We start from the raw sequence: 16,597 nt of genomic DNA on the forward strand, positions 1-16,597 counted from the left end.
AAGTCATGGGAGTCAGTTGCCAGTGATCGCCAGAGCTGGCGGGCAGCCATAAAGGCGGGGCTGAAGTGTGGCGAGTCGAAGAGACTTAGCTGTTGGCAGGAAAAAAGACAGAAGCGCAAAGGGAGAGCCAACTGTGTAACAGCCCTGACAACCAATTTTATCTGCAGCATCTGTGGAAGAGTCTGTCACTCTAGAATTGGCCTTTATAGCCACTCCAGGCGCTTCTTCACAAGCCACTGACCACCTCCAGGTGCTTACCCATTGTCTCTCGAGACAAGGAGGCCAAAGAAGAATAATTCTTCAACCACCTGTAAAACCACTGAATCATATAGCACAGAAGCCATTTGACCCATCGTGAATGTGCTGATGCCACCAAATGATTTTAATAGTGTACAAAATGCTTAAAGTTTAAGCCATTTCCCAGTACTGGTTGGAAACAAGAACTTGCTTATTGCAGGGCAGTCAGGTCAGGCTCCAACCTCTATCAATCCCAAGCACCTGTACTTTCCTCTCCTTCCCACACTTGTGCACAAACAGATATTCAGGATGCATTGCTTTTATAATCTCCCACTGCATTTGTCACATATGTATACTTGCAACTATGCCGCTCATGTACACAGCTCCAAAACCAAGAAATTACAACTCTCTAATGCAGCCAGAATTATCCACCACATACTCACCACTGTATACTCTCCACTGGGGAGGGAAGAAAAAATGAATGATCCATCTTCGCCTGACACAACACTGCATAGGAAAGATGATGCTTCATCCGCCGCTTGAAATCCTTCAACTGGAGATAAATTACAGCCAGAGATATCCTACCAGTAAGAAAGGGAATGTTCATTGTCAGAAGCAATTACTTCATAAGATGAAAAATAACAGCAATTTAGAGGCTTTCAAGGAATCAACCATAATTGCATTCTTCTCCATAAGACTACTCCTGCTCATTTAGCCTTCCCAAAGGTGCTGCAGAAGAAAAATGAAATGCATATATTTTTTAAAAGGTAAATTATTAGTGCCTGTGAATGCCCATATTCAAACTCTTAAATAATTCATGAGCTTAATATGTTGTAAAATCCACTTCATAGCTGCTAATTGAACCATTTTATAAAGGTCAGGTCATTCACCCTCACCTGTTTTTCGACTGATGAGGAGAATAGCAAGAACACTACACCTTTCATTGGCTCTCCATCACTTCGCACAGAGCCCAAAACCTCATATCCAGCAACCACAAGAGAATCAACTGTGTTTGCATTAGAATTCATCACCTGCACTGAAGTAGATGCCTAAAGAAGAAAAACAAATTTAATGTGCCATAATTCGAGAAATCTACTGCAGTTAAATATCTTCCGGTTTCACCTGAAAATTCCAGCTAACAAATTCAGTTGAACACTGTAGCCCCCTTAAAAGAGCCGAAGGCATCTGAAATATCAAAAATTTACGATATAGAGATGACAAACACAAGGTGATTAATTGAAGCCAATAATCTAGTTGAGGGGGTCCGATAAGGATATAAAGATCACAGGATCATAGGAAATAGGAGCAGTAGGCCATTCAGCCCATCAAGCCTGCTCCGCCATTCGAACAGATCATGGTTGATCATCTACCTCTACGCCATTTTTCCCTACTATCCCCATATCCCTTGATGTCGTTAGTATTCAGAAATCTATCAATTTCTGACTTGAACATGCTCAATAATTGAGCTTCCACAGCCCTCTGGGGTAGATAATTCCACAGATTCACCACCCTCCGAGTAAAGAAATTCCTCCTCATCTCAGTCTTAAATGGCCTTCCCCTTATTCTGAGACCGTATCCCCTTGTTCTAGCCAGAGGAAACCTCCTAAACACATCCACCCTGTCATACCCTGTAAGAATTTTGTACTTTCCAATGAGATCACCTCTCATTCTTCAAAACTCTAGAGAATCAGGCCCAGTTTCTGCAATCTCTCCTCATAAGACAATCCTGCCATCCCAGGGATTAGTCTGGTAAACCTCCATTGCACTCCCTCGATGGCAAGTATAGCCTTCCTTATATAAGGAGACCAAAACTGTACACAATACTCCAGGTGCAGTCTCACCAAGGCTTTATACAGTTGAAGCAATGCATCTTTACTCCTGCACTCAAATCTGCTTACAATGAAGGCCAACGTACCATTTGTCTTCTTAATTACTTGCTGCACCTGCATACTAGCTTTTACTAACTCATGAACAAGGATACCCAGGTCTCTTTGGACATCAACACATCCCTACCTCTCACCTTTTAAGAAATACTCTGCCTTTCTGTCTTTTCTACCGAAGTGGATCACTTCAAACTTATTCACATTATATTCCACCTGCCATGTTCTTGCCCATTCACTTAGCCTGTCCAAATCACATTGAAGCCTCCTTGCATCCTCCTCGCATCTTACATTCCCTCCTAGTTTTGTGACATCCGCAAAATTGGAATTATTACAATTGGTCCCCATATCCAAATCACTTATATAGATTGTAAACAGCTGTGGCCCAAGCACTGATCCTTGCAGAACCCCACTAGTAACAGCCTGCCATCCTGAGAATGACCCATTTATTCCTACTCTCTGCTCTGTCTTTAACTAACTCTCAATCCATTGCAGTATATTACCCCAATCCCATGTGCTATAATTTTGTTTCCTAACCTTTTGTGTGGGACCTTATCAAAAGCGTTCTGAAAGTCCAAATACACCACATCCACTGGTTCTCCTTTATCTATGCTACAAGTAACATCCTCAAAAAAACTCCAACAGGTTTGTCAAACATGATTTCCCTTTCACAAATCCACGTTGACTCTGCCCAATCATGTTATTCTTTTCCAAGTGCCCTGTTATCTCATCCTTAATAATAGATTATAATATAATAAACTCAAGTGGTTTACACCTATCATTTCAGCTGCAAGATTAGGTTGCTGCCTTATTATTACACCTTAGTAACCACTCTTTTCCGAATACATTCTGTGAACTTTACAACTTGACGTAGTATTTGTACAGGAAGTGTGTGTGAGTGCTGAAGCATGAATAACATGGCATGGTTATATTTCATTGCGAGACAATCTGCAGGTCACCAGGAACCTCCATGGCCATTACACAATAGCCACACCATCTGAGCCTCGCACAAATAACCACATAAAAATGCTCACTGAAACCAAAAAACTATCCACCTATTACAAGCTGACGGTGGCGTCATGGTACTGTCACTGGACTAGTAATCCAGAGACCTGGGCTAATGCCCTGGGTACACAGGTTCAAATCTGCAGCTGGTGGAATTTAAATTCAATTAATAAAATTCTGGAATTGAAAGCTAGTCTCAGTAGTGGTGGCCATGAAACTACGATCAATTGTTGTAAAAACCCATCTGACTAACTAATGTCCTTTAGGGAAGGAAATCTGCCGTTCTAACCTGGTCTGGCCTACATGTGACTCCAGACCCACTGCAATGTGGTTGCCTCTTAACTGCCCTTTGAAATGGACTAGCAAGCCACTCAGGTCAAGGGCAATTAGGGATGAGCAACAAATGCTGGCCTTGCCAGCGATGCTCACATCCCAAGAAAGATTTTTTTTTTTAAATCAGAATTTCCCACTTTAGCAGTTACAAGCTATCAACCAATAATTGTAAGCAAACCTACTTTCTGCAGATTCCAGGTGGGGTGAGATGCAAAGATTTCATAGTCACCAGGCAGCACCTTCGTAAATACATATCTATCAAAAGAAAGAGAAATTAGATTCCTTTCAAAAAGAAAGCAGAGCTCCTCTTCTTCATCATGTTGAAATCATTGTTAAGCATGTACATACTTTCCTCCAGTTTGAGTCAATGAAGTCTGAACAACATCTGTTCCAGCCTTTCTTAAGGTAACATGAACACCAGCAGGTCCTGAAGTTTGACCTTTGCTTAACACCTGATAAAACAAAAGTCACAATATTACAAAATTATGCAAAGTTTACGGTTCGTTTCATGGGATGTAGGCGTCACTGGCTAGGCCAGCATTTATTGCCCATCCCTAATTGTCCATGAGAAGGTGGTGGTGAGCAGCCTTCTTGAACCACTGCAGTCCATGTGGGGTAGGTACACCCACAGTGCTGTGAGGAAGGGAGTCCCAGGATTTTGGTAGAGATCGTGGGTTTGGAAGGTGCAGCCTGAGAAGCCTTGATGCATTGCTGCAGTATATCTTGTAGAAGGTACACACTGTTGCCACTGTGTGTCAGTGGTGGAGGGACTGTATGTTTGTGGACGGGATGCCAATCAAGCGGGCTGCTTTGTCCTGGATGGTGTGGAGGTGTTGAGCTTCTTGAGTGTTGTTGGAGATGCACCCATCCAGGCAAGTGCAGAGTATTCCATCACACTCCTGGCTTGTGCCTTGTAGATGGACGACAGGCTTTGGGGAGTCAGGAGATGAGTTACTCGTTGCAGGATTTCAAGTCTCTGACCTGCTCTTGTAGCCACGGTATTTATATGGCTACTCCAGTTCAGTTTCTGGTCAATGGTAGCCCCTAGGATGGTGATAGTGGGGGATTCAACAATCGTAATGCCGTTGAAATAAAAATAATCAGTAACAAATACTTAGTTTTAATAGCAGTATGGCAACGTGAAGATGAAATTGCAGACATTAGGTTGTTTATAAACATTCACCATGCTATAGATCTGAAATTTCATTGACCTAGTCTAGTCAATATATTAAGTCACATCATTTCCAATGTGCCACAGAAATTGTTTTATAATTGTTATACCAGCTGGAAAGGATTCAACGGCTGTACAGTTCTTGAGCAATTTAAAGATTCACTCTTACCTTTCCAGAGACAGAAAACCCAGTGAACACAAAATTGATGTCTTCACCTTTGGTGCAAATGTCATTAATACCATCAACATGAAGATCCACATTTGTAGGTTCTGGTTATGAAGGGAAACAATTGCCTTTTTAAAAGTAGTGAATGCAGATAAAATGCTGATCTCTTGTAGCATTGCTCAAAATCAGGTGATACATTATTTTGCAAGGGCAGGAGCGCTATACTATGATATGTGCAATGCAACGTTCTGATGTTTAAATGGAGCTGTACCACTTTAAGATGACAAAGACTAATTGTTAAGTAAACCATTTCCTGTAAGTTTTAGCTTCCAGGACAGATCCACCCAGCATTTTTAATAAGTTATTTTAAAAAATTGTTGTCTCGCATCTGTTACAAAGTTTGGATGTCTAGCGTTTGATCAGCATAATTTGAATTTACTTACATATCGCAGATGGATTCTTAACTCTGGTGAACTCACAGAATCAATTCAATGATTAGCTATAAAAGAACCTCTTCAAATCTAATTCCTAGCTCCCTCCCTCCTTCTAAAATAGAGTTATTGGCATCATTTTAAATAATTCCCAGTTGTGTGTTTTTTTTTTAAAAGTCATTCAAAAACATAAAAATCAATTCCTTATCAAATGGATCTTTGGGGCTCTAATAGCCACACGAGTGACACTAAGTCCTATTTCAGGGCAGTTCGACACAATGGTCAAACATCTCTGAAGATAGCTGAAAGCTGCCACAAACGTAAATCAAACGTTTAAACAAAATACAGATTTTGAAAATTGTCCATGTAAATTGAATGCTCTGTGGATTAACTATGAAACATCATTTTTATCGTCTCAAAGAAGATTTTTGCAAATCCTTTGCAAGCTTTCCTCCAACGGTTAATATGTACTGGTTGCTTCTGACCCAAGTTGGATGGAAGTGGCATTCTACAGCTACCCAGAAAATACCTCAATATACAGATGCACCCCATTTGCATTTTAACTTCCCATGATACCCCTGGAAACAGCATGACAGAATTTGCAAGCTTTTTAAAAAGCTATATAAAATTTTGCACCAACAGCATGAGATAGTAACCGACAGGATACCAAAAAAGGTCAATATACTAGTTTGTTATTCATCCATGATCAGGGTTATTTCAATATAAATAATGTTGGGTATATGATGATAACTGCAAAGAATTTGAATTACAGTAGATTTGGTGATTGTGGAAAAACATTATTCTGCAATAATTTATACCTAAAATTTTAGTATCACCATTACTGTAGCACATTAATCCTTTTAAAATTCATTTCACACAAAGCGTGATCATCGGTGAACAGTGTAGATATTTTAAAAGTATGTGCTCATTCTTGTCAAGCTGAATTAAGAGTACTCACCAAAGCTCCACCCTAGAGGAGGCTCAATCTTTAAAATGAAATCCCCCTACAGAGGAAAGAAACACACTGAGTACACGCAAATTATAAATTATTATAGACATGTCAGAATGTAGTACATTTAACACAAATAACATGGACTGTTCACCAATGGACTCATTCATCTACAGATTTAACATTGCTAGCACAATGTTGCAAATCAGAATATTTATCGAAATTTAGAGAATTAATTCTACAGAAAGTGCACACATTTCCAGCGAAAACAATTTTTTTTTTTAAATCAATGCATTTAAGTTTTACAAACTTATCATGCTGCCATTGTTCAAATAGCTGTAATTAGCATTTCTCTCAAAAGTGAGATTAAAGAAGTTTTGAAACTAAGAAAGGGCCTTGTCCTAAACGAACAGGATATCTTACAAGTACAAATTGATTTTTAACACCATAATAACCTACCAAGCAGTTTTTAGTTACCTTATCATACAGAGGAATCATGAAGTAACCATTGTTGGGTGCACAATCGGTCTGGTATTTCAGTGTGCCCTGCTTTGTGTACAGTTTAATCTGTGGAAGCAATCACAGTTTTCCTTCAATGTAGTAGAAAATTTAATTGCTGCTCAGAAATCTCAGTTCAAAAGACTTTGGCTTGATCATTTACTTCCTTATTTTTGTCAAATATCATCTAAATATTCCCAGCAATTGCTCTTCATTTGAACCCTAATATAAAACTGCAACGATTTAGTGAAATGACCTGCAGATCAACCCAATCACAGCACTTGCAGCAGAACAAGAGCATGTCTAGGAAGAGTCCAAAATTAGTACCTCAACAAGATGCCATCAAGAAAACTCAAAACTTTTTGCAGAGTAACAACCCCCAGGTACGTTCTGGACAAGCTGCAGTATATCCTTACAGAGAGTCCAGAATTATCATAATTTTGAATGACTACTTTTAACACACTGCATATTTGAGATCATCTACCTGACTACCACCAAGCAGTTTCATTGTTATCAATCTGTTTCTGTTAGACCCATTCCATTATTTTTGTGGATGCTGGTTTTCAGTCATGTTGCACACATATCCTACAGCTCACAATCTTCTAGCCGATATGTTTGATTACAACAGCGGTGGCCACACAGTCCTCCCCAGCTGACATCCAACAGTGTTCGTAGCATGTTCCAAGAGCATCTAGACCATGTTTTAGTATCTTTGTCAACTTGATAGCACTCTAAGCTATGAGTCAGAAGCTTATATGCTCAAGCTTCACTACACGGAATTCAACATATAATCCAGGCTGAAATTTAAGTGCAGTACTAAGGGAGTGTTACGCTGAGAGGTGCCATTTTTCAGATGAAACATTAAAGAGGCCCCATTAAAAGAACCAGTGGCATGATTTTGAAGAGCAGGGAAGTTCTCCTCATTCCCTGCCGAATATTTATCCCTCAATCCCAGCTAACTGGTCATTTATCTGAATGCTATGTGCAAATTGTCATCTGCATCGACCTACATAACAGTGGCTGCGAGGAAATTTGGATTAACCAAAGGACATAAAAGATGCGATAAAAAAGCAAGCTTGTTCATTCTTAGGGTCAAGTTCTCAACACTGTATCGAAATCTTAGCTGGAAATTTGGCTACAACTTGCTTACAAATTCCAAGAGAGTTAGGTGGTGCAGTAAGTAGTGGAGATGGAAGCAGAAAGTTGCAAAGAGACATTGATAGATTAAGTGAGTGGACAAAACTGTGGCAGACAGATTTCAATGGGGGCGAAGGTGAGCACATCCATTTCAAATCCGAGAAAGATAGATCAGAATATTTTCTAAACGGCAAGAAGCTAGTAAGTGTAGAGGAACAGGGAGATGTACGGGTCCAAGTCCGGAAATTACTAAAAGTTAGTGGACAATTGGCCTTCACCTCAAGGAGGCTGGAATACAAGGAGTGGAAGTTGTCACAGTTATGTAAAGCTCTGATCAGACCCATTTTGAGTACCATGTTCAGTTCGCAGCACTACACCTCAGCAAGGATAAAATGACCTCGGAGGAAGTGCAACACAAATTCATCATAATGATACTAGGGCAAACTTGTGAGAACAGATTGCATCAGCTAGGCTTGTATTCCCTTCAGTATAGAAGGTTATGGGGTGACCTAAATTGAGGTGCTTAAGATGATTAAAGGTATTGATAGGGTACCAAGAAACTAGTTTTAATGGTGCAGGAGTCCGGAAAAGAGGGCATAACTTTAAAATTAGAGCTCAGCCGTTCAAAGATGATGTCAGGAGGCACTTCTTCAAAGGGTAGTGGAAACCCAGAAGTTTTTTTCCCCCAAAAGGCTGCTGAGGCAAAGTCAATTGAAAATTTCAAAACTGAGATCTATAGATTTTTGCTATGCAAAAGTATTAAGGATCATGGAATCATGGCAGGTAAATGGAGTTAAGATACAGATCAGCTATTACCGAACTGAATGGTGGAACAAGCTCAAAGAGCTGAATGGCCTACTGATGTTTCTATGTTTCTTCTTTCCCCACAGTCCATCAAAAACATTTGCAACTTTCTTACATTTCCCCTTCACCAGACACACAAACATACCCAAAGTTATCACTAATATCATGAGTTAGCTCATTGCTGTCATTTATGGCTCAGCCTAAGTGCTTTGCCGAAGTCAGAAGGTTGTAGGTTGAAGTCTCACTCCAGAAGTTTCAACACTAAAGCTAGACTGACACTGCAATGCAGCACTGGGAGTGGTTGTAATGTATAAAACACGACAGTCCAGCAGTGCATAACAAGATCCCACCAGCAATAAAACAAAATATGAATAATGAGATAATCCGTTTTAGTGATGTTACTTGAGGGTTAAAAGTTGTCGAAAACACAGGAGAGAATTGACCTGAATTGAAATAGATCTTTTTGATCCACTGGAGGGAGAAGATGGAGCCTCAGCTTAATGAAAGACGGCACCTGCGGCAGTGTAGCACTCCCTCAGTACTAAACATTGACTAGAAAGCGCTTCGAAACGTCCTGAGGTCATGAAAGGCGTTTTAGAAATGTTGATCTTTCTTTCTTATTGCCCTCTATTACCCATTACAGGGCAGTCTCCCAATAACAGCGCTGCTTAAAGCAGCCAGGATTCCGCTGGAATTAATCCCTGAATCAGCTTAGACAACCAGTAACAGTGAGTAGCAGGTGGCTTCGGGATGGATTTGATTGATTCACGGGCGGCACAACCCCGGGGCCCAGTCTCCGTTCCCCCCGCACTCACCTCAATCAAGGAGTAATTAATCTCCACATCGGACTTCACAAAGCCCCCGCATCCCACCACGATATCCTCGGCCCCCGCCAAACGACAGCTGAGCAGCGACAAAAGCATGAACACAATCTGGCCCCTCGCGTCCTCCATTCCACCCTGTCCCGGTCTCGGCCCCCTGCAACAGACTACCGGCCCCGCGCATGCGCCGCCAACGAGCCTCCAGCGGGGTAAAGAGGGGCTGCGAGCAGCAACAGCAGCTGCGAGATTTCCCCACATCGCCACCCAGCGATAATACACAGCAGACTGGCCCCTGGAATAGGACTGCCAGCTTTCCAGGATTGCCCTTGGGATCTCCAGGAATTAAAGATTAATTTCCTGGACAGTGCAACCCAGAAGAAAAATCATAAGGGCATGAAAAAAATACACCTCTGTACTAGTTATAAAGTTGATGGAATAAAAACAAATGCTGGAAATACTCAGCAAGTCTGACAGCATCTGTGGAGAGAGAAGCAGAGTTAACGTTTCAGGTCATCAGAACTGCAGTAGTTTGCTTTTATATAAAGATGATGGACATTGGATAAAAGGCAGTTTGATGATTTTTGACGCAATCAGGTAATGGAGTCTTTTTTTTCATTCATGGGGTGTGAGTGTCGCTGGCTACGCCAGCATTTATTGCTCATTCCTAATTGCCCTTGAACTGAATGGCCATTGCAGAGGGCTTTTTAAAAGTCAACCACATTGCTGTGGGTCTGGAGTCACATGTAGGCCCAACCAGGTAAGGACAGCAGATTTCCTTCCCTAAAGGACATTAGTGAACCAGATGGGTTTTTACAACAATCGACAATGCTTTCATAATCACACTAGACTAGCTTTTAAATTCCAGATTTATTAATTGAATTCAAATTTCACCATCTGCCATGGTGGAATTCAAACTCATGTCGAACCCATGTCCCCTGAGCATTAGCCGGGGCCTCTGGGCTGCCAGTCCAATGACATTACCACTACGACACCACTGGAAATACTCAGCAGGTCTGGCAGCATCTGGGGAGAGGAAAACGGAGCTAACGTTTCAGGTCAATGACCTTTCATTAGAACTTTATTTCCAACTTCTAGCATCCACAGTATTTTACTTTTATTTGGGTAATGGAGTCTATTCACTTTCCAATTGGCACAGAAATGAAGAGGATGGACATGCCAGGCGACCAATGGGGAGGGTGTGGGGGTAGGTAGATGGTTGGTTCCAGATCAACTGATGAAACCTTCAGGAATGTATCCAATTGGAGTTGACAACCCTACCCTAGAATTGTTAATATCGAATTCCCATTCAATGAGGAACTGAAATGGCAAGAAATGAAATCCAGGCAATTAGCAGAGGCTAACCCACAGCTTTAAAAAAAAACCTCAAAGATTCCCCAAAAATTGCCACATGAAAGTGGGAAGGTGCAGCACCTGAAAAGACTATTGTGGCCCCTCTGTTTGACTGTCCCTCCTACATTCAAACCATCCAGTTTTAATGGAGATCTCATTCAAATTGTCTGTGCTTGTCGGCCAAAATCAATGGACAGGAAGAACTTCTCATTTTCTCATCCCACTGCTGGAGTGGGCCTCTCTTCTGTGTCATTGTGTATGAGGATTACAGGAATGGGTGGAAGCATAATGCAAGAGAAGAGATAGAGACAAAATGTGAGGGTCAAGTAAGGAGTAGAATGCATAAGCAAAACAGGAAATGAAGGAGGGTGAGGGGAATTGGATAGCAGAGAAATGGGGCAGTGAATGACAGTGAGAGGGGCAGTGGAAGGGAAAGGAAATTGAAAAGTGAAAAAGGAACAAACAGATGTCAATGAAGAAGGAGATAAATGAATGGCAATAGGGAATGGGAGAATGGATGGTAATGAAGGGAAAGTGCAGAAGTTTGGAGTGATTCTGTGCAGGTAAAGAGGGAAAGCTGGAAGGAGTAGGAAAGAGTGCACTAACATTAACTGAGAGAAAGTGAAAAGGGGGAATATAAGCATCAATGTGGAAATGAACATGAACTCTGGCAGAGAAAGAAAGGCACCAGCTTCAACAGGGAAAGGAGAATAAAGAGCACCAACTTGACTAGATTAGAGAGAGAGGGATGCCAAGATGAAGTGCCAAGTGAAAAAAGCATCAATATAAACTGGGAAGTTTGAAGAAGAGAGTCTTATAAAAGGCTAGGAGTACAGTGTCTCTATGAACTAGTTTTGGAGCAATTCTTTGTGAACTGAGGATGAAGAGATAGTGTGCCTTTACGAGCTGGGCCAATAGGGGTGGAGTGGACTGGGGGTGCAGTTGAGATTGTAACTTGAAAACATTTAAAAGTTTACTTGGTGCTCCCATGCCATAATTTGTTTTCCAACAGTTACATTTTTTCTTCATTTAAAGCCCAATGAGACATCTTTCTGCATTTGAGTGCTGGACATGGAGACTTAACAGTTAATAATCCAATTGATCTGCGGCACAGTGGCGCAGTGGTTAGCACTGCAGCCTTACAGCTCCAGGGACCCGGGTTCAATTCTGGGTACTGCCTGTGTGGAGTTTGCAAGTTCTCCCTGTGTCTGCGTGGGTTTCTCCGGGTGCTCCGGTTTCCTCCCACATGCCAAAGACTTGCAGGTTGATAAGTAAATTGGCCATTAGTAATTGCCCCTAGTATAGGTAGGTGGTAGGGAAATATAGGGACAGGTGGGGATGTGGTAGGAATATGGAATTAGTGTAGGATTAGTATAAATGGGTGGTTGATGGTCGGCACAGACTCGGTGGGCCGAAGGGCCTGTTTCAGTGCTGTATCTCTAAACTAAACTAAACATAACTATAACTGGAGATAGAACAACAGGCTTTCTAAGGATATACACGAAAGCAGTGGGGTGCCTATGAGAAGGAAGGATGGATTATGTTCTGCTTCAGATTTTTGATGATTATTATCTACAAGTGATGCCTATGCAAGGTTATATGGGGCTGGGACAACAATTGACTGTGAGTGATTAATGTGTAACTTTAATGACGAGTGACAGAAGGATCAATTAACCAAAGCATAAAGTGGATGTTTATTATAAATTAGTTAAATAAGTTATCAATAAACTGTTCGGGAGGAACTGTTCAGAGAACAGATAAATCATGAAAACCTATCTGTGCAATGTACCTCTGAAGTAGGCAATCTCAGATATACAAGGGTGGGCTTTTGCAGGATGGTGGGAGAGTTGGAAAGAGAGAAACCTAAAGCTATTATTTTGTCCTGTAATGACTCTGTAACCTATGCTGTATGATTAAAGTCTGTCCCATATCCTCCACTATCAAGATCTTGTGCTTACTCAAAAGTCTGTCATAGTCAACCTTTTTTTTATTCATTCATGGGATGTGGGCATCACTGGCCAGGCCAGCATTTATTGCCCATCCCTAATTGCCCTTGAGAAGGTGGCGGTGAGCTGCCTTCTTGAACTGCTGAAGTCCACATGGGTTAGGTACACCACAATGCTGTTATTTTGGAGCAGTGAGATACAACTGAGTGGCTTGCTAGGCCATTTCAGAGGGCATTTAAGAGTCAACATTGCTGTGGGTCTGGAGTCACATGTAGACCAGACCAGGTAAGGAGAGCAGATTTCCTTCTCTAATGGACATTAGTGAACCAGATGAGCTTTTACAATAATCGACAATGGTTTCATGGCCATCATTAGATGATTAGACTAGCTTTTAACTCCAGATTTATTAATTGAATTCAAATTCCATTGTCTGCCGTGGTGGAATTCGAACCCATGTCCCCCGAGCAATACCCTGCGTCTCTGAGTTACTAGTCCAGTGACAATACCACTACGCCATCACCTCCCCATTCCTTCCATGGTTCACAGTCAACTCACCAATGAGCACAATTTATGTTCTTTACGTCAATGCTTTTGGATTGAAATATTCCATTATTTGCCTGATTTAAGAATGTTATATTGTAAGTAAGCCAAGAGATCGTTATTACTTATATTACCTTAATTTCCTACAGTACATTCCCCCAGATTCTCCGAGGAAATATATTTTGTACCATCAGAGTTCATTTCTCCCTTAAAAAAATGTATAAATATATCACCGGAAAACTTGCAGCCATGCACTTCAGTTTATTTTAGTGATGGAATATTGGATATAGCTGTAGCTTAAGGCACGACAAGTTCATGTTCCATTGTGCTCTGGTGCACCCCCCTTGAAAATGTTTCTTTCCATATGTCATACATAAAATTGAAAACATAATGGCTTTTATAGAAAAAAAATTGTGAAATGTGATCCTAAAAGCAATCTAACATGTTCCGTTATCAGTGGCTTTTGTCATAGGCCTTTATTCAGGGCTGTTTTATACTTGTACATTGTTTTTTGACTTGTCAGCTATTTTTGGGAATTTTATAGCTTTTCAGCTTCTGTGTTTTGTATGTTTCCATTTTTGCTTTCCATCCTTCCTAACGTCAAAGCACCATTCACAGCTTCAGCCTCTTTCTCTTTACTATTCATTATCACCCATCCCTTCCCAAATGCTGCTGCTAATGGAAGAGATTTTTTTTTAGAGATACAGCACTGAAACAGGCCCTTCGGCCCACTGAATCTGTGCCGACCATCAACCACCCATTTATACTAATCTTACACTAATCCCATATTCCTACCACATCTCCACCTGTCCCTATATTTCCGTACCAACTACCTATACTAGGGGCAATTGCTAATGGCCAATTTACCTATCAACCTGCAAGTCTTTTTGGCATGTGGGAGGAAACCGGAGCACCTGGAGGAAACCCACGCAAACACAGGGAGAACTTGCAAACTCCACACAGGCAGTACCCAGAGTTGAACCCGGGTCACTGGAGCTGTGAGGCTGCGGTGCTAACCACTGCGCCACTGTGCAGCCCATTCTGGCAACTGAGTACTGTAGTGGAAACTCTTGCTCACAAAAATTTTCACATACAGTATTTAGCAGCTGGAGTCACTTCTAATAACGGCAGGTTTCATAATTGTGGCATAGAAGAGCAAAGGGCCAATTAATGCTGATTTGTGCCAGCTAACATTGACTGGGTGTACCAGTTCCCTAAAACAGTGACAGTTGGTGTAAATCACTGATATTTGGCATGTACAGAAATACCACAAAGCAGACACAGATGGACAATAGTTAATGGGATGTGGGTGGGAGTGGAGAGAGACTTTACAGAACCTTTGTTCAGGAGATGCATTGGGCTGAGTAAAACTCATGTCAGAGTGGATTGTGCACAGTCCATGGAAGAATGGACTCCTTCCGTGCTTTGTTAAACCACAGTGAAAGAAACCAATTTGATCACTGTATTACAATCCATTTAAGGGAAAGATATTCTATTAGCTTATCCTTCCTAATGATGTTTTTCTTAAGAACTTTAGCACCTTAACACATCTCTCAGGAAGTACTTCACATCCATTGAATTATTTTTGCATTGGAATCGCTGTTGTTCTATAGAAAAACAATTAGATAATCAACTTGAAAAAGCATAACGTGGTGAACTCAAAGCATATAAATATTTTTTGATTGGCTATTATAAAGTAAATAGTGTTTCCCTTACCCACTGCAGGATTATTTTAAAAACTGTTTGTTCCCTCACATACCACTTTTGTGTAAGTGAAAAAGAAACTTATGCGTGCAATATGTATTAAATCTCCTCTTAGCCTTTTCAACTCCAGTGGAAAGAGTCTCAGTATCTTAATTCTCTCCACATAACTAGTTTCTCATCCCAGGTATCATCCTGGAGAATCTACACTGCGTGCTCTCTCTGACTTCCATGCTCTTGTAAGAAAAATATTTTGTTTTACTGTTCTTGCCATGGTGGCCGTTTCTTTAAAGCCAATACATATGTGAGCCAGCTGCAATTAAAATCCACATCCCCCACCTAAATTAGTGTAAAAGCCGCAAGTACAGTTCAAACAATTATTTTATTTTTTATTTAGAGATACAGCACTGAAGCAGGCCCTTCGGCCCACCGAGTCTGTGCCGACCAACAACCACCCATTTATACTAACCATACAGTAATCCCATATTCCCTACCAACTACCTACACTAAGGTCAATTTACAATGGCCAATTTACCTATCAACCTGCAAGTCTTTGGCTGTGGGAGGAAACCGGAGCACCCAGCGAAAACCCACGTGGTCACAGGGAGAACGTGCAAACTCCGCACAGGCAGTACCCAGAATCGAACCCGGGTCCCTGGAGCTGTGAGGCTGCAGTGCTAATCACTGCGCCACTGAACCGCCCATTTATGGCGTAGAGTTATTTATATGATGCATCCATATGAAGCAGTTTATTTTGAAATCAGCTGTCAGTTATTCAAATCTACAATTGTTGTAATGTGTGTGTGTGTGGAGGGGGGGTCGGTGTTGATGGTCTGTGCTGGTCCCTCTGGGGAACTGGGATGACTGTAATTGAGTTGAAATAATCTGTTTGGAACTAACAGTTAAGTCCGGTCAATTCAACTTCCACAGTGTTGAGAAACACTGGGCTGAATTTTATTACTGCAGCGCCCTTTAAAAATGGCGGACCGCCCGTCGTGGAGCCGCCACGATATTTAGCACGGCGGCTCATTGTATTAGACGCAACACGCCAACCCCCTGCACCACCCCCCCCCCCCCAAATGACGTGGAGGGGCAGGATCTCCGGCACTGGTATCGGCATCAGGTCAGGTGAGCATCAGGTGCTGGGGCCCTATTTAAAGGGAAGCCAGCACATCAGTGATGTCTCCACTGCCAGAACACAGCAACTGACAGAACTCCTTGGGCTGCAGAAGACCGATCTCTGTGGGGATATCACAAAATTTGGAAGATGGCATCAGAGGGTGGTTCCAGGGTGGCCCCAGGGTTTAGTGATGCCTCCCTGCTCACTCTCCTCTAGGCTATGTGGGCAAGGCGGGAGGTTCTCTTCCTCAGCGCTGGCAAGAAGACGCCCTCCCGCCTGACCAAGGCAGCCTGGCTGGAGGTGGCAGAGGAAGTCAGTAGATGTGGAGCCATCAGGTGCAATTGGGTTTAGTGCCAAAAAAGGATGAACGATCTGCTGCGCTGCACAAAAGTAAGTGGCGCTTTAGATCAGAGCTCCATTGAACCTGGGTGTGCCCACACAGCGTGGCACGTGTGCCACTACCATACCAAAGACATGGAGGTTGGACAGGGAGGAAAGACATGAAAAG

At 41.9% G+C, this 16,597-nt stretch overlaps 1 protein-coding gene across 1 annotated transcript in view; it reads right to left on the bottom strand.

Annotated features, from left to right (window-relative positions):
* Positions 1 to 9,612, bottom strand: part of nomo (nodal modulator) — a 104,501-nt gene extending 94,889 nt beyond the window's left edge. The window contains exons 1-8 of the mRNA XM_068056210.1: positions 9,427 to 9,612; positions 6,650 to 6,739; positions 6,182 to 6,227; positions 4,796 to 4,896; positions 3,804 to 3,907; positions 3,638 to 3,710; positions 1,134 to 1,286; positions 681 to 818 (exon numbers count right to left, since the gene is read on the bottom strand). Of these exons, the coding sequence (XP_067912311.1) occupies positions 681 to 818; positions 1,134 to 1,286; positions 3,638 to 3,710; positions 3,804 to 3,907; positions 4,796 to 4,896; positions 6,182 to 6,227; positions 6,650 to 6,739; positions 9,427 to 9,564 (843 nt within the window). The 5' untranslated portion in view covers positions 9,565 to 9,612. The remainder of the gene's footprint in view (positions 1 to 680; positions 819 to 1,133; positions 1,287 to 3,637; positions 3,711 to 3,803; positions 3,908 to 4,795; positions 4,897 to 6,181; positions 6,228 to 6,649; positions 6,740 to 9,426) is intronic.
* Positions 9,613 to 16,597: the final 6,985 nt, after the last annotated feature.

Source organism: Heterodontus francisci, chromosome 24 (genome assembly GCF_036365525.1).
Source record: "Heterodontus francisci isolate sHetFra1 chromosome 24, sHetFra1.hap1, whole genome shotgun sequence".
In the NCBI taxonomy this organism is placed as follows: domain Eukaryota; kingdom Metazoa; phylum Chordata; class Chondrichthyes; order Heterodontiformes; family Heterodontidae; genus Heterodontus; species Heterodontus francisci.